This window comes from Poecilia mexicana, unplaced genomic scaffold, assembly GCF_051168715.1.
Source record: "Poecilia mexicana isolate PSO_F unplaced genomic scaffold, ASM5116871v1 scaffold_6, whole genome shotgun sequence".
In the NCBI taxonomy this organism is placed as follows: Eukaryota; Metazoa; Chordata; class Actinopteri; order Cyprinodontiformes; family Poeciliidae; genus Poecilia; species Poecilia mexicana.
In genome coordinates, this window is record NW_028263375.1 from 12,687,712 (window position 1) to 12,705,106 (window position 17,395).

The 17,395-nt window shown below is 37.2% G+C and overlaps 1 protein-coding gene across 3 annotated transcripts in view; it reads right to left on the reverse strand.

Annotated features, from left to right (window-relative positions):
* The window catches only part of scaper (S-phase cyclin A-associated protein in the ER), a 66,673-nt gene that overhangs the window by 23,399 nt on the left and 25,879 nt on the right, over nucleotides 1-17,395 (reverse strand). For all 3 annotated transcript variants that reach the window (XM_015004416.2, XM_015004417.2, XM_015004415.2), the window contains 3 exons: nucleotides 10,603-10,668; nucleotides 9,807-9,933; nucleotides 4,386-4,501 (listed from right to left, as the gene is read on the reverse strand). In XM_015004416.2, the coding sequence (XP_014859902.2) occupies nucleotides 4,386-4,501; nucleotides 9,807-9,933; nucleotides 10,603-10,668 (309 nt within the window). The remainder of the gene's footprint in view (nucleotides 1-4,385; nucleotides 4,502-9,806; nucleotides 9,934-10,602; nucleotides 10,669-17,395) is intronic.

A 17,395-nucleotide genomic window follows, 5' to 3' on the forward strand; every position in this document is an offset into this window, starting at 1 on the left:
GGCTGATTTAATGCAAATACAAACATTTAGAGACATAAATGCAAAAATAATGAAACACCATAATCTGTTCACTAACACCAAGTGGTTAACCTCTTCCAGCCAGGGCAAATGGGTTTACCTGTGAAAATCTCTTTACGTCTATAAAGAAATGAGGCTAAAAGGTAAAGGAGTAACACACACCTGATCCTGTCAAACCCTGCTTGAGCTTCAAACCTGCTAACCCACAGGCCTACACATGATCAGATTTACTGGGGGATTAGGAGCTCAACTGACCTTTCAATTTAATATGCTAACATTCAAAACAAAGTGAAATTAGCTCCTGAAATAAAGACTGCTTTGTAAAAAATAATCCCCAACTATTCATACATTATTTGTTCTGGAAAAACCAAAAGTAAAAAACTAACTTCCACAGGAGATAAGAAGGTTTCCAGCTGTGTCGCTAACTTGACTACTTATGAAGTCAAATGTCCAGATCTATGCTCAGATGACAATCATGTATAGGGCTCTTTAAGTTTTTTTTTTTTTTTGTCACTGTTGCGAGTTATCAACCCTGAGATCTGCTCTTCTCAACCCGAGTTTCAAATTCCTCACCCTTTTCTGAGCGTTTCCTATGTGTGCAGTCAAGCCTGACGGGAGTCGCACTGTCGAAATCTGACTAACTTCCAGATCAGGTTGAGCCCCCTGCCTCTTAAACAGGGGAAGAAAAAGAACCCTAAGCCAAAATAAAAGGTGAGGAGCAAATCCATTTCCTTGCGCTGTCAAACAATCCCTTCATTCACTGCCATCTAAATGACATTTAATTTGATTCTGCTGCTGATCTCTCCGATACCCTGAGAGCTTCCAAGACATCAACTCTGGCTGTTGTGCCACACTGGCCAGGTATGAAGGAGGAGAAATCTGATGAGCCGTCACACTGCGCCATTCACATGAGTGTGCGCACAGACAAACGGACACAGGCTCTTACAAATGGTAGAAAACATCCTGAAATAACACCACAGGTAGCAGGTTTGATTTCACAGGATACACCAGGTCAGGCGAGATGGTGAAGGAAATACAAATTGGGTTAACACGTGCGTTTCTCTGGAGCTCGCTCTTATTGGTAACCGACAGCATGCCCAAACACCATAAGAAAGTTTACAACTCAATTTTTGTCAGACGATGCCCATAAGTATCAGTTAGGTGTTAAAAAACATAAAAATAAAGCACATTCATTTAAGGAGTTATTTTCAAAGGAAATGATTCATGCTGCTGATTTTCAGCAGATATCAGGAAGGTGAAACACTGCAGCCAAGTTGCTCTATTTTATACTTTTTAGGAAAAAGCATTTTTTAAATTCCATTTGTATATTTGTTGTTTTTAAACAGATATAACCATTTCAAAATTGGACAAACACTTAAAAAATAAATTTTTAAAAAAAATTACTGATTACAAAGGTGGCCACAAAAATGTCATTGGTTTCTCACTACTGCTAGCATAAAATATAAGGGGGTCAAGCTCAAATTCAAGTTCAGAAATTAAATTCGAAGAAAAAGATTTTATTTGAACATTAATTCATTGTGTGATTTTGTGTGGTTTTACAACTTCTTGGATCAGTTAAAGTTACAAGCTGGGTTTTAGATTAGAAATAGGATGAAACAAAATTTCAAAAGACATCATTGGTGTTTAAATTATTAAAAGTCATTATTAAAACTAATCAAAGTACTGGTACATAATTTATGAGTTACCAGGCAACGTAATTAACGTAGTGGAACTGTAACTAAATCACTGGACCCAAATTTAAAGATGTGTCCAACCTTGTCTGTGACGTTCTTGTACCTTTAGTCGAAAGCTAGCTCATCAGTTGAGCTGCATAAACTCTCATCTGCACTCCACAGCGACCGCAGGGTTACACCAGAACATTAGCGCAGCCTTGTAGAGGAATTAGCTCATTAATGTAATGCTAACAAGATGGAATCAGACTCCCTGGGGAGAGATATGGCGTGAGCATCTCGGCAGCTGCCTTTTTTTTGTAAATCACTCTGCTTATCTGGTGGGAGGAGGTGATCAATATGGCAGCATCTCTGTAAACAGATAATGTGGCACACTCTGGGGCTAGCGTCTGTATGGAAGCCCATTAGGCCACGCAGCAATCCAGATGACAGATTGTGATAAGCAGACAGCCAGGCTGTGTCCTTGTGTCGGATTGTGTCATGAGCCGGACTGACCTGAGTGACACAAAAGGAAAGTCTGACCTGTCCTGCATTTCAGGGTAAACAAGCCAAGAAAGATGAACTAAAACTAATTTCTTCACATTGGATTTAAAGACTATAAATATATTCATATATATATAACTATACCGTTACCATGTTGTTTCTATTGTTTCTTTTAAACAATTTGTTATTTATTAAACATTTAATGTATTTACAGAAAGGAATAACTCAGTGATATGTAAGAATCATTGAATTTGTACATAACTTCCTGTTAGTGATGTGCCAACAATACAAGAAGTTTCAGTGCAATCCTGAGCTTCCAATCTGGTGATAAATGTAAGGATTAATTTGCTGTTTTCTTTTAAACAAATATGGACTGCAATTGATGATGTCTAGTTGAAACCCTAAATATGTTGACTCATCAAACCCAAACTATAAGAAATCAGTTCAAAACACAGTTCATGATCTGCATTAGCTTTATTTGTGAAAATATTAAGAAAAGCAATTTCCCATGAGTTTTTGTCATTGGAACTACCATAAAACACCAAATGAAGTCAAATCAGGACTGAATTGTTCTTCACTTGTTAAAACAGCTTGGAATTTTAAAAATTCTTAGCAGCTCAGTGAATTATCAGTTTAGCATCAGGCAAAAATCCCTCTGCATTTGCTTGAAACGTAGGAATGTAGAAAAAGAATGAGTCCAGTCTTCATCGCACTAAAGCAAAAACAAGTATTAATAGCAAAGAAAATTTAAATGAGGCGTACAAATGTACTCCAATACGATTGTGTGCATAAAGACTCTGCTCACAATCTTATTTCTTCAAATACAGACATGAGCCTGGAATTCCTTCATATTGCAACTGAGATTGAAAGGCTCTGAAATATGCGAGAAGAAAAAAAAAATCAATACATATGCCATGTCCTTTAAAAGCCTTATAAATATAAGAAGCATTTGTCCATTAGCAGAGACAGAGAAACCAGTAAATGCTAATGAATGGGAGAGCAAGGCCATTCGAGTCCATTACAGAGTTCCACTTGTGAGCACAGCAGTCTCTTTGGGGTTATCTGCAGCAGGCCATGCAGACCCCAACTGAGAAATGTTCCATGCTCTATATAATAGATGGGACACATATGCCTTTTATGTTTTGGGAGAATAACACAAACACATACCAATAAGAGAAATACAACTACTGCATGTTCCTTAAAAGGGGAACACTGAATGCATTTTCAGACTATTTATTGTAACGAACTGCTCTAATAAATTACTTCAATGAAGATTAACCAACTATACTTGCGTAAATCCCGAAAGAGAAAATGATGCAGAGTTATGAGAGCCAACATAAAATTAAGTTACAAAGACCCCAAGAAAGGAGGGCATTAAGAGCATAGGATTGGTCAATATAAGAACAGGGTGTGGACGAGTATTAGTCTACATTCATCATTCAAATAAAATCAAAAACTATGAGGTTTCTGTATGACCCCAAAGAGGAATCTTTGATCATCTCAAAATTGGATCTGGATTTAGCTTTTTCATAACCAATGAACATATTTTTTTTCTTCAGATATAACTTAAAAAGTTTGTTTGTTAAACTTTATTCTGTTTGGCATTAAAAAAACAACAACTTTTCTTTCTGTTAAATACACCTAATGATCTAAATACTATTTTATAATATTAAGTATAAAAATAACCATAAACACAAAAAACATTGAACAAGCAAGATTAACCTGCATCTACTTGTTTTAGGAGACAATGACAAAAATAAGATGGACTTCTCAGATTGGTTCTTATGGACAGTATTGTTCATAAAAATATTCTGACTCGACGAATTTACATAAAGAAAATTAAACTTATAAAATAAAAATCACTTCAAGCAAATAATAATAATAATAATAATAATAATAATAATACAGGCGTCTTTTGTAACAATAATTATTAAGCTAAAGATAGAGTTGCACTTCTTCTAAAAAGAAAACAGAGTCGATGCTGAGTGTCCCTCAGTTTTTAAAAGCAACTGGTGATGGAAAAAAAAAAAAAAAAGTCAAAGAGGACTACAAGCTAAAGAGACAGCTCACCCTGCTGGCTTGAAACTGAAACTTTGTCACATCATGACAAATGTGGCTACAACTCGCATTGCAGTTGGAGATAGCAAGTGGCAGAAAAATTATAACACTGGGAAGTTTGGGGATTGTACTCACTTGACAGGAATACGTGGGACTGCAGTGGGTGTGGTAACAGAAGTGATGACCTGCAAAATTTGCTCCAAAGCACTCAGGCCACCGCCCACTTGGAAGGCCACTTGGTCTGCATTATTCTGTCGAGTCAAAGAGACAGAAAGAGTTACAGTCGGTGGGGGACAGCGGAAAGCCGGTTGGACAGGGGATTATACCGCAAGGAGCAGGGAGGGAACCTTTTTCCTCTCCTACGGAGGCGAGGGACTGAAATCTGAAACAAAGTGGTCCCTCAAGTATTCCTGTTTAATCTCAAAAGTGCACAGCCTGGCTCCGCCCCACAACAATCAAGTTTCAGTTAAAGGCAAATGGTCTGCAGGCTCTAGTTAGCACCAGGGTGGTCTCGGCAGATGACAACAGACCAAGTGAAAGTGAGAAAATGTCAGTCTGGTAATTAAAGAACGGGGCAACTGGAGAAATCAGGATACTAGAACCTATTTAGACTATAAAACTGGAGGGTCCTTTTTAAGTGCTTATGTCTTACCACACCTGCTGTGTCAGTATCCACTAGGATTACTACAACATGTTATCTGAATACAGGACTACTTTCTTTCTTTCAACCTTAACATCTATTAAGCTTCACACTCTTTCACAACGGGCTTGTCTCCCAGTTTCTCTGAATAGTCGGACAACCTTTAAGTAAAAACACCACAATAACTTCAAATAAAAATGATCAATTTCATTTCAGAACAAAAAAGCAATTATTTGTATTAAACCAGCAATATTGATCAATGATTATTCTTAAAATTATTTGTAATACTTAATGGTTGCCTAGGTTCTTTGAGGCAGGAAATATGGTCATGGCTGAAAGCGGGGGAAAATTGTGCGAGAAGGACGGCAGCTCGCAGAAGCACTGCCGTCCTTCTGCGAGCTGATGGACGGCAGTGTGCAGCAACAGCTTTAAAAATGTCGAAAGAGTAAAACTGACTTTTTTTTTTGCAGCTTGAAACCAATTTTACAACCGCTGTATGCAGTTATGCCAGGCAGCAACTGACCCATGCTGATTTCACTGAATTTAATTTGTACATATGTAAAAGGATTCAACCTGCCGTTGCGTGATGATAGAGTAACTGATAGAAGGTTAGAAGTGTTGTTATAGTAACCTCTACATCGACTAGTACGAAGCCAGGCGTGAGAAACCAATGGCTACCAGGCATGTTTGTATCTGAGCTGACAGAGATGATAGAAACTGGCACAGAGCTGATGACAGAGGGCCACCCTCATGCAGTCACAGGTTGACGTGTTCCACCGCCTGTCACTACGTCAACCTGTAAGGTTCCTTAGCACCGTGTCAGCACTAAAATCCATCCACTTCATCTGTGCTTTTGTTCCACAGATGAGAAGTTTCTAACAAGCCCGAACACATTGGGAGAGTAGTGCTCTTCCAAATTACAGATAAGCTCTTCATCTGTCATGTATGCCTGCTGCTTAAGAAATCACTCCTAAATTCTGGTGAACACCGTAAAGGATCTGTGAGGGTGTAACGTGTGCATCTGACAAGGACATTAAACATGTCATAACCTAAACTTAATGGGAAATAACTCATATACTGCCTAAAGAATTGAAATAATGATTGGTTAATACCTTATTGTTACTTCCTTTATGTATATTTCTGCAGTTTTCATGTCTAATCAATTAAGTCTCAGTCACAGAGCTTGGCCTAACCCCACTGCTAACCCTCCCATCAACACACCTATCTAAAAGCCTCTAAGCTAAGTGAGGAAAAGCAGCTCTTTCATAGTAGGTTATCAATTGGTATTAAAGGAGCAAACTGGGATCTGTCCAACCCTGGAGACTCCTGCAAAACAAAAATAGAACAAAGTTTCTTGCTTATTTGTTCATTTCCATTCCTGCTGACAGATATTTCTGTTGTGATGATGAAGAGTGATAATGGCTAAATTAGCTTTAAACCAACAGGCTAAGTTAAGGCAGACATTGTCTACTTTAGTTTCCTGTGAATATGTGTGAGTGAGAATGAGAAAGTTTTGAATCCAATTAGTTAATAAGCTAACTGCTTATGATCATGCTACAAGGCACCAGAATACCGATTCTATAAGCATCACAGCTAAGTAACTTCATGGAAAGAAATTGTTAAAAAAAATAGCAGGTCCTTAAAAATGAACTTGTGACTGCTTTCTAAACAAGTCATGTTATACAATCATCTTAATTTTTTTTGTTTCTTGTGGAATTCTGGTATTTTCAGTTAGGGTTGTAACTGTGGAAATCTCATGACTATATATATTTAGCAACATATATATTTATCAACACATTATTATTTTGTATATTATGTAATTACAGGCACACTTGTGTTTTTGTGTGTGCTCCAGTGGCCAAGCGATGACATTTCATTGCCAATTATGTTTCTTTGTGCAATGACAATAAAATAAGTCTAAGTCTATGACTATCCTTCCTAGCTTGACAAATAGAGTCCACAGCCAAGTGATTGACATTGTCCATGTTTTAAACAGTTTGATCACCAGACATGAGCCAAGAAGAAATGTAAAGAGCAAAGAGTTTATTCGTCTTTTCTCATATGGTTAAAATATCTGATATCATTGCGCTTCCCAAAAGAATACAGCAAACACTGAGGCTCTACTCTATCTGTTAATGACCTAGCAGAAGACCCAACAAAGCATAGTGACAGGTTAGACAATTTCCCCAAGACCAGAGCAACAACACCTGGGTGAGAATTAGCTCCTGAATTATACAACAGGAGCAGTCTCATCCAATTATTGTCCAGACAGACTATTGTTATCCCAGCTGATGGGAAGGCCCAGACAGCTGGTGATTCCTGCAACAATATCTGCAACCCAGCAGCCCAGCTAAATTGCTCACAGTAGTCTCCTCCTACTAGGAACTTTAATTACTGCTAAGAGAATGACACAGTCTCAGTTATGCAGTGCCACAAACAGATGGACAACAAAAGGGCAGACTTCATTATTGACAGACTTTAATCAGTGACGTAAAGTCAGGTGCACACCTCCTTTAATGCTACAACGCAGAGCAGCCAGATTAATATGACAGATGAGTCTTGGTACACATGAATCCCATCGTCATACAGTGGACCAGGTCACCTGTAAACCACAAAATTGCAGGACTAAATATTTTCAAAGCTTAATTTTCAAGTGTAAACTTTTGTATGCAACACGACACTCTGGCGTTTTCATTGGCATTGCAAAAGGATTTTTTTAACCACAACAATGAAATCTGAAAATCTGAGTAGGTACGAAAACATAAATTTTCTTAAACCTCCATTTACCTTGATTCCAGTAATTTACGCTTACATAGTTGTGACACCGCTGATCCAAACTGCGTTTATCAGTCAGCCAGAGGCCCAACCAAGAAATCCCATCAACTCACGACTTTATCCTTCACCTTCCCCCACAGCCCTTCACAACCTCCACCAGGTCCACCAGTCAGCTGAACCAGGGTTTGACAGGAACCAAATGAAAATGTAAATACACTCTGCAGTTGCCGGCTCCTCAGAGAACTGCATTCCTCAAAGTCTCCAACTTGTCATACACGTTCCTCTTATTTATGTAAAACTGATCTAGAAGTGGTTGTAAACATATGAACTATAAGTAAATAAACATGGTTAATAATTAGGCAGGTGTGTGAAAGAAAAATAAAAGTAAAAATGGCCAAAATTGAAAGAAAAACGCTGCTTTTCTCAATCACCGTAAATAAAGTAAAACAAAAAAAAAAAAAAAAGAAAAAAAAAAGCTGGCAGTTTTGACATTATACAAACCTTTAAACGCCACAGAGGGAGAAACAGACTTGGGTCAGAAAGTAGATGTAGCGTCAGATGTAAAGTGGGAAGGAAGGGGCACAAACAACAATGCTGCCTAAAGAATTGGCTAAGAAAGTGGAGACTGAATCAGATATGGGAGAGAAAAACAAATCACTAGGTGAGTCTGTGACATGAGATGCTTGTTAGGTCAAATAATCTAAATGGCTTCAATTTGAAGTGGCTCTTGGGCCAGACAGCAACTCTCTGATGGAGAGACTATTTATTTGAATTTGTCAAAAGATTAGAGGGGAAAGTGGTCCCCAAGCTTCCTCGTGTCTGAATCACAGTTCTGCTGAACAATGGTTGGATATACGTGACGATAGGTGTTAAAGTAAAACTTTCCAAAAGAGTTCAAAAACCTCCTTTAAACTGAGGCGAAAGACAAACCAAATGTAAGCAGACAGAGACTTGATGAGCCTCTTTCCTGAGACTGTACTGTTGAATGGAACCCCCTGGCCCACTGACCCCTGACCTCCCACTGGGAGTTTGTGAAGCTAAGGGGCGGAGCCGTCATGTAGCAACAGCTTGTGTGCTGCTCATATCATGCTTGTCTCCTCCTCATCTCTTACAGGATGCTCTGCCACCCACCATCGCCACCTCTTTCTTTAACTCTCTGGGGAAATTTGGTAATGGCCCTTCCAGCCGCCCCCGTCGTTACAGTTGGAGGATTATAATATCTCTGTTCTCAAACCCAGAGGCATGCACAGAAGGCTGTTGTGAAGGTTCAAGCCGCAACGTGGCATGAAATTTACACCTCGTAACAGAAAGTGGGATGTATATTTTCCTCATCTTAAGCATAGAGGCAGTTAATGTAATTCTTAATTCGTTCACTTTCAATTTGATGAGTTTTGTTGAGGGAGAAGAAAACCTTCTGGGGCAGATGTTTCAACTAACGCTTATATAGACGTGATTTACAGCTGTGGGCAATTCACTCACACTTATTATAGTATTTGATTGGTAAACTGAATTTACAGTTGTCTAAACAAAAGACAATTTGCTCTTGTGCTTGGAAACTCCTCTACTTGCAACATGTGGACAGTGAAAACACAATGCGGGCCTTTACTCTACAGGAACAGAGGAGTTTGTTTCCTCTCCCACGACTGCAAGAACAAAATTACATCATTTGGTTCTTGCAGCCCAAGTATAAGAGTTCTTGTAGCTTGTTGACGACACATTTATCTGGGCATAATCTTTTTATGGTGTGGTGTCTGACAAGTATTATATCCAAATGCTGTGGGAGGATGGACCTATGCGAACTTCCCAAGAGTTCTGCCCTTGAGCCCGTGTGAAGAATGAAATGTCCTTGCCAGAAAGATCTTTGTTGTTTTTGCCTCCAGTAAAAGAACACATTTATCTTTTCTTGCAGAGTGTGTATCGGCCTTTAATTTGCTCATTGCTAGGGAATGACCAGGGGCAGGGTAGCGGGAATAAATGTTACTGTAAAAAAGGAAAGTGAATCTCAACAAAAACACTAATGCTCACTGACGTGATAAGACCAAAAACAAATCAGCAAACATACAAAGCAAGACCAAAAACATAATCCAAGCACCTAAATTGCTTGGAAACTTTGTGCATGTGTAATTGACTTGTTCATGTACCCGTTTCTCTAAGATGCGAGAGATTTCTCCCAGAGTTCTGTCCAGTCCAGATGCTTTGTTGTTGGCCCACTGTCCTCCATCTTGGCCCTGCAGCTGCTTCAGTAGGTCTTTAACTAAACGCTGCAGTCTGAACGGACAGGAAAGCAGGGAACTTTGTTCAAACTAGTTTTCATGTTAAATTTAACCAGAAGTAGCAGATCTAAAACAATAAGTGTGAATACATTTAAACATTTGCAAGCTTTATTATATTAGAGACAACTTATCCTACATAAATTATGCAATAAAACTAACCTGCTTTAATGTCAAAATATATAATGACATATGGTAAAATAAATAGTAAATCTATAATAAGAACAACTGTAATTTTGTCCAACTTTAAAGTTAGACATTAGATTTATTATGAGTTAATGAATATACATAAAGCATAATAGTTCAAAACCTTAAGTAAAAAATACATTACAATTAAGTAAAAGTAAAAGCAATTTGATCAAACTTAAAATCAAATTAAAACAAAAATTAAAAAAATTGTTATAATTTAACAAAAAATGAAACGGTACCAACATGAAACTATTATCAGTTTTTCCAAACTTAAAATGTCTCATTAGATCAATAAATGATTGGTTTTGTAGCAAAAAGAAATGGCATTATAAAAAATTCCAAATTATTATTTGAAATTAATCTTACAATAAAGGAAGTTCAACTGAATATCCTCAACAAACTGCAAAATTAATTAAGCATAACAATTCTTAAAATCCCCAGACAATCAGGTTTTAATGACCAATATAGTTACACTTACTTGGCTTTGTATGGGGAGTCAAGAACCTGATTCTTTGCTTCCATTGAATTCTCATATTCCTTCGCTCTGCAAAATGAGAAGCAGAAAACGTCTTTAAACCTCATGAAGAAGAAAAAAAAAAGGACCTTTGCCTGTCAGTAAAGGAAGTAGAGGATCAAAGTGGGACAAAAGTGGGAAAACAGTTCAAACCGACTCAGTTTATTTGGCCTCTCAGCCAAACTCAGCTTAAAATAAACAGACTTTGGGTCTGCAGGGACAAATGCTTTGCTATCGTCAAGTCATCTCATCAACACTTAATACTGGGACTTTTTTTTCTTTACTTTGTCTTGCTTTTGTTGAGAATACAGTATCAAATTTTCATTGATAACTGTGTCTGGAAGTAAGAAAAACGATGTACTATAATTTCAGTGACATTAGGATATCAGATATTATATATATATATATCTGCATCTTTGCGAGAAATCCGATTAAGGGTAAATACCTTTTATCAAGAATTCCCAAACATGATAACTATTGATCAAAGTCTGAACAGTAATTAATCTCATGATTGATGGAATCAGATACTTCCAGGGATTAGACAGGTGCATTTGTCCATCTTCTACCTTATCAAATCAGGACCAGCTATGCTTGATCAAGTAATAAACTCAGGTATTTAAGCACAGTCAATAAATGGAACACATATTTCCTACATATTTTGCAGTTCAAAGATCTGTACTTTTCAATACTTGAGTTTAGACACTTACACAAACAATTAATCTAGTCGGGTTTTAATATATGTGTGTTCCTCAAATCTAGCAAAAAGACAATGCCCCATTCCAGACTTGGAGAATGACAAAAGCTAATTTCAGTCTTTAGCAGACATTTTACGATTGTTCAGAAACCCTTAGAGCATGACAATTAATTGCACAGTAAGCAAAGAACAATGAGACAAAGACAAGAAACATAAGGAAGAAAGAAATAAGGTGTAAATACTAATAAAAAAAAAAACAGAGAGGACTGTTGTTTACTACTTTTTCAAATGTATGAATTTTTTTTTATACCTTTTTTGGTTAAAAAGGAGTTAGTTAAAGTCATTCTTTAGGACTCTAATTATAGAAAACAGGGTAGCAAAAGCTACAGGAAAGGCATAGAATAACATCAAGAAACATAAGGAAGAAAGAAATAAGGTGCAAATACTAATAAAAAAAATTGTGCATAGAAAGAATCATGTTTATTTGACCACTTATGAACTAAATGTTTTCTACCAAATCTAAAACAGCAAAATAATTAAAGGTTAGATCAACAGCAAACACTTCGTATGTGTACAAGTGCAAATCAAGGACACTCCTGTAAAGAACGAACATCCACCGTCTTGCCCTTAAATGCTAACATAAAATTAAACTAGTTTATTTTGAATTCAAAAATGTTCACCATCGAATGTTGGTCTAAAAATGCTGACTGTGGTGCGATTTGCACCGTTTTATGATACAACAGTACTGCATTACAGCATTGAGAACGTGGGTGTGGGAACCCCTCGCTTTTTACAGACACCATACGGTGTTCCAATAAAATGGTTCATTTCCACCCAGCGGTGAAGTGGCTCACCTTTATGTTTACGGGAGCTCTGTGTTATTTATGACCTCTAAAGGGCTGCTGCCTTTGAGTGCTGGTCTCAGCGGGTCTGCTGCAGAGTGATGGTGAACAGAGGCAGATCATGTTGTCACTTTCGCAGCACCGCTGAGACTCACAAAAGCAAAAAAAACCCCCACCAGTACAGAGAATAAAGTGTAGGAGATGGATGGTTGTTTAAGCTTGTAATTGTCTCTTAAGTCATCTTAAGAATTTATACTCTCTTCTGAAAAGCATAACAGTAATATATTATCTTAAGAAATTTCTCATAATTCATACATTATCTGTAATGAGGGCTTGAAAATAAGTCTGCCTTACACAAACATGATGATGATGGAGGGGTTTTGTGACGAGGAAGGAAGAAATGTGTTTCACAAAAGCAAAGCTTGTTTTTAGTTAGTAAATCACCAACGTAGCAGGACTCCAGCAAAATAAAGACAAACACCACATATGTTCAGAATAGGCTTTAAGAAAAACCAATGCTCAACAGCAACAATCGATGTAGAAAACCATCTGTTTGACTAACTGATCTCCAGCCACTTCGCAATTCAGATCAGACTAGTCTGGATGATCAAGGACAACTCCATATTCATTAAGCCAGATTATTTTCCAGGTTAGGAAGGGAGTTTGGAAATTATGAGATTTAGTTTCTGTCTACAAAGAAGATTTGTGTCGTCATAACTGCTCATTAAAGATTACTGTGATTTATTTCTTAAATATTCTTAAGCTTTCTTAAACTTAAGAATATTTTTTTTATTGAAAATTGTTTAGAAGCTAAACAATTTCTACATATTCTACTGACATATGACTGGTTCTCAATGAATAGTCGCCCTTTTGCAGCCCACTACTTCATTCGATCCGTACTACAAAATATAAATAAACTGATTTAGCAATGAATATTTTGCCACAAGAAATTTGTTAAAACTCAGCGCAGATTCAGTTAATTATGGGAGTTGGACAAACATGCACCTGGGCTTGATCCAGACTCTCAAACAGAAAGAACTTGAAATTGTGCAATGTGGTTGATTAACTTTGTTGGATGAAAAAATGCCATAAAAGCCTGAAGTATCCAGGTTTGGCTCTCACATAGAACAAAACTTAATGCATCACTGCATGTCTTGAGTACATTTCATTCTTGGATCAAATTTTACCAAATTCTAACCGAGACATCACCGGGCAGTTTTTCCCCTTTCATTTAGCCATGAATGCTCAACTTTTAATACTTAGGAAGTAAAAATCAAACTGGTGAATTTAAGGGACCCTATCTAAAAATTGGTGATAAAAAAAATAGTGCCTATAAAAAGTACTCATCCCCTTGGATATTTTACAATTTTATTTCTTTTACAAATCAATCATGAGCAACAAAATCTGGCTTTTATGACAACAAAAGTTAGTAGACTCAACTTTTCCTGCAATGCACATTGTATGTGGATTGGCTCAGGTTGAAAGGAAGCATCTGGATGAAGCAATTTTACTCCATTTTCCTTGCAAAATTGATGGGGATCGGCTCTTTTCAAGTTCAGCCACAAATTCTTTAGAAGATTAAGGTCTGGGCTTCGACTAGGCCAAACCAGAATATCCACCCTGTTTGTCTTCAAACCATTTCTGTGTAGCTTTACCAGAACGCTTCTGATTTTTGTCTGGCTGGGAAATAAATGTTCTCCAAAGCCATAGTTCTCTTGCCGGTAGGAACAAATTGTCCTCCAGGATTTTCCTACATATGGTTAAATTCATTTCATCTTCTACCTTTACAAGCCTTCCAGGCCTGCTGCTGAGCGTCTCCACAGCTGGAATGATGCTGCTTCGGAGTCTCCCACATGTCTTTTGTCAAACTTAATGTGAGTTTTTTTTTTTTTTTTTCCAGCGGTGGCTTTCTCTGTGTTGATCTCCCATAAAGCTTTGACTGGTGAAAAACCAGGGCGACAGTTCTTGTTTGAAGAGTTTCTCCTACCTCAGGTGCAGAAGCTTGTAGCTCCTTCAATGTAGTCACAGGTTTCCTCGTGGCCTCTCGCACTAGTCTCCTGCTTGCACGGTCACTCAGTTTATGAAGACTGTCTGACCTAGGCAGATTTACACGAGAAATAATCCTTCCTGTTCTTGATGATGGCTTTAACTAGGGGATGATTACTGCCGCAAATTTTTTGTTGTATTCACCCTTTGAATGATACTTTTCAATAAACTCTTCTCTGATTTGTTTGGAGAGGGTTTTTTTTTTGTTTTGTTTTGTCTTCATGCTGTAACAGGAGCCAGGAATACTGATTAACCAGTGAATGGACCTTCCAGACACAGGTGTCTTTATACTAGAATCTCTTGAGACGGCCTCACTGTACTCAGGTGATCTCCATTCCACTCATTGTGACACTACTAGGACAAATTCACTAGACACTTTTAAAGGGGTTGAATGTTTATGCAATCACTCCTTTCATGTTAAATATATTATTTTTTACTTTGTAGAAATCAGTTTTCAATTTAACTGTATTTTTGTTTAAAAAATATTCAAAAATGCCAAATTCTGTTGTCATGATTGATTAGTAAAAGTCACAAAAGGGTAAAACATCCAAAGGGTTAAGAAGTTTTTATAGGCACAGTGTGCAGTTGGTAGAAGCTAAGCTAAGAGTAGCTATAAGCTTACAAAAAGTTAACTTGTAGTTGCAGCAGGAATATGTTATACGATTACTTTAAAAATAGTTGCTCCAAAAAGTTACCTTCAAGGAAAAGTAAAGCTTTTGGTGCCTTCTTGTACTATCATCATCAGGTATAAAACTCTTTTGTCATTTTAATTCAAGGTGGCTAATCTAAACTGCCTTCTTAAAAAACTAGGGCATCAATAACTTTAGCAGGTGACCCATGGTCTAACACAACGGTTTGAGGATAACTTCACCAATTGAAGATATTTTCCTCACAGTAAGGTTTGCAATAACTGTTGAGTGAGGCTGGGTTGGGGGGAGGGGCAGGTAGCAGCTGTGGATCAGTTAAAAGAGTAGTGATCCTCATCCTGGGAGCTAAGAAGTTCAATTCTCAGCCACTCAAGTGATTTCAAATGTGTACAAGACCCCAAATAAACAACACCTTTTACACACTTCTATGTGTTCACTGTAGGGATGTAACATTGCACAAACTAACAGCACATATCTCAGTTTTGAGGTTACACTTTTATAGATTAGCAAAAATACAAAAAACAAACAAACAAAAAAAAAAAAACAAATGCCAAAATTATTTTCTCGCATTTTAACCAGATAAAAACATATACAGTGAAAGTAACTTCACTTTTCTACAATTTGCATTCAACTTAACAGTGCACAATTTAACAGGTAATATGTCAAACACACAGCAAAAAGTGTTTTATTATGGAAAATATAGAAAAATTATTTGGGGTCTTTTTCTCCAATTAATTTTGTTATAACTTCAAGCTAAATATAGAATGACAGATTTTAACCAGAAAAATACGCACGCACACACACACACACACACACACACACACACACACACAAAAACAGATACTGCTGGAGTAACTTCACTTTCCTTTTTGTATCAAACTTTAACTCAACCTTCAGGCCAAACGTCAAACACAATGTGGCTGAAAAATAACTCATATTATAGAAAATGTAGAAAATGATTAAGAAATAATTAATTTGTTTCCAGGCAAATTTTCAGTTTAGATTGGTGTTCACACTTTCTTAGAAGCATGACTAGGTCTGTCGCGATAAACGACAAATCATTTAATCGCACGATAATTTAAACCTATCAACATCATTTTAATTATTAGCTTTATCGTCTCTTCCTGCCTTTTTTCTTTCTCTTGATGACACTGAATGAAAAAAGGCTCAGCTCCGGTGCTCTCCACTGACCCTCCCTTCCTCATTTCCTTAGTGTAATGTCCAGCTCACACTACACGAGTTGTCAGCCGACTGTCGGCCCATTTTCAAAACCTGAGAGACACATTAGCCGACAGAAATCCTAGGTATAATGGTTCAATCGGGTTCGATCGTGCCGTGTGGTGTCCAGCCACATGGGCACAAAATAATGGCTACAAGTCCAGTTAACTAATTTTAAAATCAGGCATTAATCAATGCTTTACTAGAATCTACCTGTGATGCATGTGGCTAGAGTCAGCGTAAAGTTCTGACTGAATGAAAATCATTAGAACCTATTTATGTCAAGTTAACGAAGAACAGCTGAAAACTTACTGGGTTTATCAGCTGCAGTAGCAATTTGGCTCCAACTCCTCCCCTTGTCATTTCTATATTCTTTGCACGAAATGTTGAATAAACATTAATGTTGTTTCCACATATCTCCATGTCTGCTGGACTTCAGGTTGCGCTGTGTCAGCTGTTTGGGATTCCCCTCCTTAATTTCCCCTCAGAAAGCAAGATGGTAACACACCATACACTGCAGGATGATCGGTTACGAAATCAGCAGCGAGAATCTTAGATCAGCCAATGATCTAAGATTGTCATAAGGAGAAAATAGGGGCAAAAAATCGTGTAGTATGAACTACTGCATTAGGTAGTCGGATGTGCCCATCTTCTCTATTTAAATCTAATGATTACTGAAGGGCACATACAGACTTCATAATCTGCACTCTTTTGGTTGAATGCAATATTTATTTCCAATTTGGCTTTATGTTGTTTAGTTTTTATTCAAGTATGTTTTTTGTTAATGGAGACTGAGAATCCATTTTATTTTTGTTTCTGGTTGTTTTATTTAGTTTATCAGTTCCAGTGTTATGTGTTCTTTTGAAAATAAAGTGCATCTATCTATGGCAGAAAATCACATGCATTATTAGTCATTTCCATTAAATCAGTGTCAAAAGGTCTTGAAATAATATTATCGTTTATCGCAATAATTTTTTAGACAATTAATCATCCAGCAAAATTTGTTATTGTGACAGGCCTAAGCATGACACCATTTATTTGAAGTCTCATAGTGAATTAATTAGACCATCACAGTTTGAAAAGTGCAAGTGTGTGTGTGTATGAGAGTCTATATAAAACACATCTCATGTGTTGATGTTAATTTGTTTATGATAAAATCCTCCAGTAAGCTGCCTCAATAACATCTCTATACCTGCTGTTAGTCAATAAAAACTGTTAACATCGTCTCTTTTTATTCTCCTCCCGTTTTTGACACTGAATTAATCTGACAGAGTTGAAGTTCAGGTTATGACATATAGCACCGTCACCTC